The sequence below is a fragment of the Charadrius vociferus genome, unplaced genomic scaffold (genome assembly GCF_000708025.1).
Source record: "Charadrius vociferus isolate BGI_N301 unplaced genomic scaffold, ASM70802v2 scaffold1277, whole genome shotgun sequence".
NCBI lineage: Eukaryota > Metazoa > Chordata > Aves > Charadriiformes > Charadriidae > Charadrius > Charadrius vociferus.
Genome location: NW_009649323.1, coordinates 28,856 through 39,331, shown reverse-complemented (window position 1 = coordinate 39,331; position 10,476 = coordinate 28,856). Strand labels below are relative to the sequence as shown.

General features: G+C 48.2%; 1 protein-coding gene across 1 annotated transcript in view; it reads left to right on the top strand.

Moving 5' to 3' along the window:
* Window positions 1-7,004: 7,004 nt before the first annotated feature.
* Window positions 7,005-10,476, top strand: part of CCDC30 (coiled-coil domain containing 30) — a gene marked incomplete at its 3' end in the record, with an annotated part of 32,319 nt that continues 28,847 nt past the window's right edge. The window contains exon 1 of the mRNA XM_009889469.1: window positions 7,005-7,169. Coding sequence (XP_009887771.1) covers window positions 7,005-7,169 — 165 coding nt within the window. The remainder of the gene's footprint in view (window positions 7,170-10,476) is intronic.

Below are 10,476 nucleotides of genomic sequence, written 5' to 3'. Positions count from 1 at the left end.
TGGAGCGGCGGAGGGCCGAGGAGATGAGAGACGTAAGGGCCGGAGTGACCCCTCTGCTCTTTTTTAGCCCAGCCGGGCCCAAACACGCCTTCCCCCGCCCTTTTGCCAGCAGCACATTCACGGGTGTTGACAGCCGAAAGCTGCTTTTTCCCCCTTGCCCTCGGGAAGTGCCGGTTGTGCGGCCCGGTTCCTCGCCTTCGGGCACCGAAAAGCCCGGTGTCTCCCATAGGGCTGGGGTCGAGAGTCCCCCACGTCCCAGCACCTCCATCCCCTCCCGTCCTCCAGACCTTTCAGTCAAGTTTTAACCATCCCCAGATGGCACAAAGGCACAAAGAATTGGTGTCTTACAAATGTTTGCGGTCATCCTGTAAATGTAGGGGGCTAGAGAGGGACTTGTGCCAACAACTGGCTGGGCAGGCATTGATCAACACGTTCGGGTATAGCGGTGTTTTTCCAGGGCAGTGGTGGAGCTGCCGTCCCTGGAGGTGTTTTAAAAGATGGGCAGACGTGGTTCTGAGGGACGTGGTTTGGTGGTGGCTTTGGCAGTGTTAGATTGATGGTTGGACTTGATGATCTTAAAGGTCCCTTCCAACCTAGATGATTCTGTGATTTATTTCTAGGTGGAAAGCTACGTGGGTCACGTCCGCAGCCTGACGGAGGAACGGGACGCTATCACCGCCGAATATGAAAAAGAAAATGAACAGCTGAGGCTTGAGCTGATGCGGCTGCAGCTGCAGCAGGGTAATCCTTCCCCTCCGAAACACGGTCTGAGGAGAAGCATGGGCAGGTAGTGGTGTACGGGTCTTTCAGCAGAGCTGGTTTAAACCTGATTTGAGAGCAGAGCAGCGTTTCTCAGTGAGTTCTGCTCGAGCAGCGTGCATGGTACATTGTTGAGAGGTTGGCAGAAGCGTTAATGAAATTTTAGAACTGATTTGTAATTGACTTAGAGGTTCTTGTCTGCTTTTACTGCCTGTATTCAGTGAATCGTGCAGTTTCTCACTTCATGTAGCTCCATTGTTGCACTAAGCACCTTCCAGAGGCTGTCTGAAGAACAGAATTGATGCTGCTGTTTGTTTTCCGACTCTAAATTAATTGACAGTGACTCCTTAGGTAACTGAATGTCAAGCTGTGCTCCTGTTTGAATTTACCGTTGGCTTTGGTTTAGACAAAATCCATGCTTTTTAAAACAACTTTGAAGGATAGTGGTACATCTGTGATGGTGATTCAAAACTTGTCCCGTGTGCTTATTTTACTGTAGTCGTTTTGTTTAAAACAAATTATTTCACTTCAAATTATTTGCTCTCTTCTCAAACCCTGCAATCGGTTCCAGGAAGAGCAAATATATTTTGCTGGGTTTTGTTCTTGATTTTCTTTAGTCTTCCTAGTCTTCTGTTGTGCTTTGGGTACTGCTAATAGCAGCACACTGTTACTGTTAACTTCTCCTTTCGTGGCATGTCTGATCCTGGGCCTAAGGTAAAATTGGGGGTGGTAGCACAGCGTGAATTGTTTCTTTGTTAGCATGCTCTGTTTGGGGCAGCAAATGTAGAAATTTGGGGAAATTAAGTGCAGTTTTGAGTCTCTGTTCAGTTTTGGCCAGCCTGCAGGTTTCAGGGAGCACCGCTGATGGCAGAGACTTTTCAAAGATGGGTGTGCTTAAGCAGTGCCTGAAAATCTGGTTCCTCTGGGCATGTAAATTCATCGTTCAGTGTTGAAAATGCTGGTACGCAAGGGCTTAAATGACTAATGAGCCTTCACGAGCGTTGCTGTAGCGGAAAACTTTATTGCTGGTTCTTCTCTCATCTTCCCCACGAGGTGGCAGACGAACGACAAAAATGTCCCAAAAGCTGGCTTTGCGTTTATTTCCTTGTAGTGGCTCTACTCCTTTGGACTTTTTCCATTTTTTAGGGATTTTTGTGGCTGTTGAGCAACGATTAACACTGGAATGGAAACAGAGATCCGTGTCCATTACCCTGCTGCGTTGCTAATTGCGAGCCAGCCATCCCTGAGGGGGTTTTGTGGTTCTGCAGTGCTTTGGTGCCATACGGTGCTTCTGTGCAGCTTTCTGGAGGAGTTTTCTTTAGGATATGGCTGTCAGACTTTGTTCTTGAAGACTTGTTATTGCCTTATTGATGGCATTAGCTGTGGTCCTGCGATATGTGTTCCTAATTTAGTGATCTAGGCAGTGGATGAAGCCCTGCCTTCCACCCAGCTGTCCTTTGCAGGGAGGAGTGCCAGCCCTGGTGTGTTTTGGGATGCTTGTAGATAATTTTCTTGAGGCACTGGCCTTTTGCTTCGCAGGTCAGCCTCTTAACTGAAAAAAACCACTGCCCATCTCTGCTGCTGCTGCACTTTCTCAAAGACCTGTGTCAGGCCTTTGCCTGCTCCGGGGCTCTAATGTAACCTCTGCTGCGGGGTTCGATGCTGCATCGCTGTGTCTGTTCCCTGAGCCTCTGCTTTTCATAGAATCACAGAATGGTGTGGGTTGGAAGGGACCTTAAAGCTCATCCAGTTCCAACCCCCCTGCCCTGGGAAGGGACACCTCCCACCAGCCCAGGTTGCTCCAAGCCCCGTCCAACCTGGCCTTGAACACCTCCAGGGATGGGGCAGCCACAGCTTCTCGGGGCAACCTGCCCCAGGGGCTCACCACCCGCACAGGGAAGAATTTCTTCCTAATATCTCATCTAAATCTCCCCTCTTCCACTTTAAAGCCATTCCCCCTCATCCTATCACTACATTCCCTTGTAAAAAGTCCCTCTCCAGCTTTCTGTTGGAGCAGGTCAGAGGGCCACAAAGATGCTCCGAGGGCTGGAGCCCCTCTGCTGGAGGACAGGCTGAGAGAGTTGACGTTGTTCAGCCTGGAGAAGAGAAGGCTCCGGGGAGACCTTAGAGCCCCTTCCAGTATCTGAAGGGCACCTACAAGAAAGCTGGAGAGGGACTTTTTACTAGCACACGAAGTGATAGGATGAGGGGGAATTGCTTTAAACTGGAAGAGGGGAGATTTAGATGAGATATTAGGAAGAAATGTTTCACTCTGGGTGGTGATCCCCTGGGGCAGGTTGCCCAGAGAAGCTGTGCCTGCCCCATCCCTGGAGGTGTTCAAGGCCAGGTTGGACGGGGCTTGGAGCAACCTGGGCTGGTGGGAGGTGTCCCTGCCCAGGGAAGGGGTTGGAACTGGATGATCTTCAAGGGCCCTTCCAGCCCAAACCATTCTATGACTCTGTGATTCTTGTAGGCCTCCTTCAGCTACTGGAAGGGACTCTAAGGTTTCTCTGGAGCCTGCTCTTCTCCAGGCTGAACAACCCCAACTCTCTCAGCCTGTCCTCACAGCAGAGGGCCTCCAGCCATCAGATCATCTTCGTGGCCCTCCTCTGGACCCACTCCAACAGGTCCGTGTCCTTCTTATGTTGAGGGCTCCAGAACTGGACACAGTAATCCAGTGGGGTCTCACCAGAGCAGAATAGAGGGGCAGAATCCCCTCCCTCGCCCTGCTGGCCACGCTTCTGTTGATGCTGCTCAGGATACGGTTGGCCTTCTGGGCTGCGAGTGCACGTTGCCAGCTCATGTTGAGTTTCTCATCAACGAACACTGCCGAGTCCTTCTCCTCAGGGCTGCTCTCCAGCCATTCTCCACCCAGCCTGAATTTGTGCATGGGATTTCATTTGAGTTTGTGTAAACTAATGCAGAGATGCCTCCTGAGCCCTGTGGGGTGTAGGGCAGGCTGAAGGTCTTGAACTGGAAGTTGGTTGTCCTCTGGATCTTACTCCCCCTCTTATTTTTGTGGGGCAGCTTGTCATCTTTTGTAGGGATGAGATGATACTGCAGCGGGGGCTGGAGAAGGGTCTCGTGGAAAGGCAGACCCCATTCTACTGGGATTGTTAAAAATGCAGGCAAGGCAAGAAGAGAGGCTGGTGGTAGGGAGCTTTTGGGAGGCTTGAAGTGGTAACAAGTTGAGATGGGAAAGGACAGTTGAGGACAGAGGCTGGTTCGAGCCTGTGGCTCAAAGGAGGAGCCTGACCTGGAATGGTGAGGTGCTCGTAGTGTGAATTGGGAGTCCCAGCTCCGGGGAGTTGAGAGATGGGAAGAGGCAAAGGCTTGGGTTAATGCAGGAGGTCACTTTGGTGGGCTCTCAGGGCTGAGTGCTCTCCCTCTTCCTAAAGCAGCTAAACAGATCAGAAGTTGTGCTTGATCTGAGGATCGCTGGGAGCAATTAGATCTGCTGAAAGCTGTTTCTGGTGATAAAAATTAAGTTTCTGCTTGCACATTTACTTCTTGCCTGGAAGGGGCTGGAAGGGTTACTGCGGAGAGCAGCCACCACTGGTTTTATGTCAGGCTGTTGATCTGAGCTTTACCTCATTTGGTACCTCTGTCCAGAGTGAAATTTTTCCTTTCCTCGAGGCAGTTCATAATCCGTTTCCGATGGTTCTTGTCGAATACGCATTGGTGTTTTTGGAGGGCAGATCGATAACTCATGCGCTGCATTACCACAAGGCTTTCTGAAAAACAAATGTAACAGCAGTAAAACACACCGCTGTTGAGGGCTTGCCTCGATTTGCTTAAAAAGTGAAACAAAAAGAATAAACAGTGGTAGGCTGAGCTTGTTTATTGTAACAGCTGTACTTCTTCAACGTACCCAGCATGGAGGAGAGGATGCAGCTTCTGTGGTGGGTGTGAGGATACCGGTGAACTGCTTATTTCTGAGAAACTCCCTGGGGTAAGACACCTTTGCAAATATAAAACTGGCTTCCAAAGAAGCGAGTGCAGAGGTGGTGCTGGAGATGCTTGCTGGCGGGAACACATCAGTGCGGTGGTATAACATTGCTTGTACCAAGTGTTGGCCCTTCTCAAATAGGACATATCAGACATGGTAGGGAAGGTGTTTGAGATACTCATAAGAAATGAATGGGCTTTTACAAGCAGGTAACCTGTGCTGTGTATGGCAGGCTCCCTTCACTCTCCCAAATCTTTTTTCCTCTTCAACCTGTGGAAAATTTCCAGATCCTGTTACCCAAACTATACTGCTTAGTATAGTGTTGTAGGGGAAGTACTTGCAAGCAAAACTATCAGTGTAGGAGACACCATATGAGATGGGAGCATTGGTCCTAAAGGGAGATGGTTGTCCTGTTTCTGGCCATAAAGCAGAGCAGCTTTCACCTTATTTTACATGGGATTTGGCAAAAGTGTGGGAGGAAATTGCAAGGCAGGTTGGAGGCAAGGGGGGTGATCAGTTGAGTATGAGCTGTGGGCTCTTCATAATGGAGCATGGGGAGCAAGCGGCCAGCTGTTTTTAAACTGCAAAACACAGTATTTTGCTCCGCTTCACGCAGGAAAGCGGCAAGTCAGCCATGTTTGACCTCTTCATTGAACACGCTGTAATTCGTAACCACAGGGGAAGGCGAACGGGAAACCGCAGGGTGTTTTCCATCCATGGGGCTGGACAGAACTGGCTGCAAAATGCAGAGTGGAAACATGCGATTGATTTGAGCCTTAGGATGTGATTGCACTGGGTCCCCTGTTAAATCCAGTGTATGGAAGTGAGGAACAGACTTGTCCAGAGCTGTGTATGTATCCTGTGTAAGAGGATGAGGAGTATTTGCTCTGCTTAACTTCAGATGTCTAACTCTGGCTCCCTAAGCAGTGAAAGAGAGTGAATATCCCTCCTTCCCGCATACAGAACCCACAGCTCCCCCTGGTTTACATCCTACAGCATTTGGAAACCTTTATAACTAGTTTGGGCTAGAAATTGTGAGCAGGGTTTGTTGGTTTTCTTTTTAATATGAATCAAACAGGGAGGTTTTGAAAAACCCTTCTGTAGCTTAACAAGCTGTTGGATCCAGTGCAGGTGTTGCTGCCCTGACCACGCAGGAGACCAAGGGTTCCTCGTATTCTCCCGGCAGATAAATTTCCAACCATGTCAACAAGGGGCTTTTTTTAACAACTGTTTGTTGCACAAACACAATGGTGCCTAGCCATAAACCAACTTCTCTTGCAAATGTGGTTGTCATCTGTTTACATTGGAGGCCATTGAATCTTTTTTTTTTTTTTTCCCAGTGCAAAGTCTTTCTAACTGTAATTTTGGGGTAAATGGTGAAGAATTGTCAGTTTAATTCTAAAAGGATTTTTTGCTCCTTTAATTCTGCAGGAGACCTTCAAACAACAGGTCTGTGTCCCCAGGAGCAGTCCTTAGCCTGGGTTTATAGCTGGTTTTGGAGGAATGGGTCAGGAACGCTGTTCAGGGAGTGATTTCTAAAGTCATGTTTTAAGAAGTACTCCGAGTCCCTTTGTGCCCACCGGCTGCTGCTTCTCCAGCTGCTTCAGGTTCCTCGCTGTGCTTTCGTACCATATCACATGGGATCCAACAGCCCGATCTCCACCAGAGAGGTGCTGCTGTGCATGGGGAAAAAATAAGATACTCAGATCCACCTCCCTGCCAGACAGTCCTTAGGAAAATAGTGATGTTCTGCTTATATGAGTGATAACAGTATTTTGTGTCTCTTCTTCCAAAGAAGATGTTTATGTGATTGTCCATCCGTCTGGTTTCTCTCAATGCCTTTTTAATCTGTTGTTTAATTTCCACCAAACCATATTAAGGGGTAAAAGGGTTGTGGATAACCAGGTTGGCGAAGCTTAGCTGCTGGGTAAGGGAAAATGACGGTAGTAAATCTCCCGCTTAAAGCAAGGCAGAAGAAGTCAATCTAGATGCAGCAGGTCCCATCGCTTGCTTGGCAGGGTAGTGGATGTGAGCACAAACATTGGGACAGACCAGAAAGAGTGGGACGGTGGGAACAGGGCTGAGATAAGAACAGGGGACAGGAGGGCAGCAAGGGCGGTGGGAAGCTGGAGAAGAGATTAAATGTTTTCTGAGCTGTTGGTGAGCTCCAGGGCTGTTGTGGTGGGGAGTGTTTAGGGGAGCTAGGACACAGATCCCAAAGGAATTTGGCTTCATTTGTTCCTCTGCTTACAGAAAGCCTTGTCTTGCAGAAGCACAGCTGAAGGAGGTGGAGGAGATGCTGGAACAGGAAGGCTTGTCCGAAATAGCTCACAGTAATGCCAGCGAACAGATTGCTTATTTACTGGTAGAAAGAACGACGCTGCTGGAGAAACTGGAGATTGCAGATCAGAAGTTGAATTCGCACAGCTGCATAGACAGGCTGTGTGCAGCACGGCTTCAGGTACCTCCTACTGCTCAGGCTGACTGGAAGCGTGTTGGGGAAAAGGTTGTCTTTGAGATATATTTTTTAAGTAAAAATATTTCTCCTATTTATGAGGACACTGTAGATTTTTAATGCTGAATTTGATTTCTTTATTGTTTTTCGCATGTGTGTATTTACACTTAATTTGCTCCCACGTCTTTCGCAGGGCTAGTGAATAGGATTAATTTTAACAGAGTGAATGTTGAAGAGTTTGATACAGCTGGTCTGAGGGTCTTCACAGAATCACAGAATGGTTAGGGTTGGAAGGGACCTCTGGAGATCATCTAGTCCAACACCCCTTCACTGGGTAATAATGACTTTCTACCAATCCAGGTTTCCTAATGATCCAGTATTTAATTTCAGATGACTGAGTTCCCCTGAAAATCATTAATTTAAGAAAGAAACCTTTCTTATGCTTAAGGTGAGGTTAAAACTCTTTCCTTGTCTTCTAGCTGCTGAGGTAGAGGATGGAAGTTGAGCAAACCTTTGCTTACAAACCGAGTTCAGTAAATAAATTTCACAGCATGACTTGATGATTGGCAGCTTAGAGAGGACCATCCACGTCTTGACTGTTTGCTTTCCGAGGTCGAGATGAAGAACGCTGACAAAAGGTGGAGGAGCAGTAGCTACTGCATGTTGGAGAGGCAGTTTGTGACCGATCACCTCAGTTTGGGAGGTGTCTCTCCCACCAAAGCCACCGATTTCCACCCGCTCTTCAATATGGCCATGGCACGGAGCTGGAGCCCAGGAGCTGCTGGCTCTTGTGGCTGTTTCTCCTGCGTTGCTGTGCTGGCTGGCCTTATCCATAACTTAGTTCTGACAGCAGTGGCTGTCGGATGTACAGGAGCATAAAAATTGCTGTGCTGGGTCAGGTCTGGACCCTGCTTAGCCCTGCAGTATTTGTGATACAGAGCATTAAGTTTTCCTTCTTTTTTTCCCAATCTCCTTCTGCCACTTCAGGAGTGGCCAGGCCAGGGTGTCCCCCTGGAGGGAAAGGGGTTGCTCCTGCCAGGGGACCCAGTGGGTGAGCTCCAGGCTGCGATGGGGGCACGAGAGGGGCAGGAGCTGCAGCCCCTACAAAGAGCAGCCAGCCAGGACTCACAGGAAAGCCCGCCTGTGGACGGAGGGACCAGCAGGGTTTGGTGACCTCCAAGGTGGAGCTGGCTGGGGCACAAGCAGGTGGAAGATTTACAGACAGACTGTTTCACTGTCTTGTCTTCTGTTGCTACCTTGAACTTTCTACCATTCTAAGTTTCTAGTTCTTCATTCTGATAAAAACGGTTTGGAGTTAAAAAAGCTTCTTGGCCTTTTTCGGGCGAGCTCGCTGAAGGAGGAAAGCTCAGCAGACCCGCTGTGAAGCTCCGCTTGGTTTGGGCTGTGTTGCGCCGTTTGACCAGAAGCCAAACGCAAAACCTCAGACGACAGGTTTATAGGAGGGCAAATACGTCGTGATAGTTGATCACAAATGCTCCCCTTGCCTCTGGTGGCATGCAGCGTCTGTACCAGAGGTGCTGTCGTTGTCTCTAGTAGTCCTTGATTAATTTTTATCTTCCATGAATTTGGCTGCTTGTTAAACCTATGCAGTTTTCTTAATATCGTCTTGTAGAGATGACTTCCACAGTTCAGCTACTGTCATGTGAAGTTCCTTTGTTTCAACCTACCATCTCCTGGCTTCATTTGATGCTCTCTGGTTCTTGTATTAATTAAGAGGCAGAGAACAATTCCCTTTTTATCTGCCTTTTCTGTGCCACTCAGGATTTTACTGACATCAAGAGCATCTCTTTCTGGCTGGAGAGCCCTAGTCTGCCTAGCTATTGTAGGGCTGGGTGTCATTCCGGATTCACCCATGGCACAGTAACACCTTCAGATGTAAATATCCACCTTGGAATCAAAGAATCTGTTTGCAGTGAGGCAGAGAATCTGCCCTGATGTGCTGTCTCCCACTCTTGGGTAGAAAACCTCTCTCTGCGACTCTGGAATAATCTACCCGTGAATCCCTGTCATTTGATACAAATGTTTGCTGCAAACACACCAGTTTTTCCTGCAAAGCAGTGTAAGAGAAATGAAGTGCCAGTTTACCACATCTGCTCCCAAGCGTGTACCAGGTGCGACTGGATTTGCTCTTCCTTCAGTGCTGCGGCCGAGCGAGGGAGGAAGGGCCAGGGCAAACGAAGGACGTGGGTGCCTGCAGGTCTGGCGTTGGATCCAAACCGTCTTGCGCAGAGCTTGTCCTACTGAAGGTGCAGCTGACTTCTCCTGCAGCCCCTTCTCAGGACCGTTCTTTCTAATGATCCTGTAATGAACACGTTTCTGTAACAAGACTGGTCCTGGCTGCTGGGTAAAGATGGAGAGAGTGCTGTCGCAGCGGGGCTGGGTGAAGGACAGAGCCAAGGCAAAGTCTTGCACGTGGAGATAGGGTAGGCTGGCTGTGCGTGAAGAACAATGTGGAGTTTACTTGAATTCCTCCAGGTACGTGGTGCCGGAGTCCCCTAGTAAGTAGACAGGGCTGTAAATACCTGATTTTTACCTGCTTTACATACAACTGTTTAGAGAAAGGAGACTTAGTAAAGGAAGAGGCATTCTTGCATGATCAAAACACATTATAAGCATAATGCTCCTCATTGCTAATCAAACACAACTGCTTTGCAGTTCTTACACCAGGCACATTGCTTTCTGTGCTTTTAAAACCAGGTGAAAGACACATCAGAGGTCTATTTTCCAGGAAAACAGTTTCTCTAAAGCGGGCTGTTTATTCTCCCCAAATGATGTCATTGCTGTCTATGCTTGTGAACTAGAAACTGTTGATTAAGTCCTCCATTGTTTGGGGTAGCATCACACTTGTTTTAAGAATCATTAGAGTCACAGCAGTGTTACAGGTTAATAGGTTAATTGCTCTCGTTACTCTGTTTACTGGAACGTGTAGCCTTTCTTATTCTCAAATGACCTGTTACGTACTTGTTTCGCTCTTAAGACTGAAGGTCCAGATATGTTCCTGTCCGTTACAGAAATGAATGCAGCTTTTAGCTGGACTGCTCAAGCATAATTGATTTTTTTGGATACATTCTCGTTAATGCAAAAAGCCAGGGTACCAACATGCGTCTTTGCATAATCATCTCTAATATATACGCGGGGAAATGCTTTCTGAGCTCTGCTAGAAGGCATTGCATGTAGAAGCACACTCACCTCTCTAGATCCAAAGTGCAAAATATTAATGACAACCAACCTCCTGAGCGGTAGCAAACCCTTGATGCTGATTTGTGTGTGCAGTCTGCCGGGGAGCAGGAAT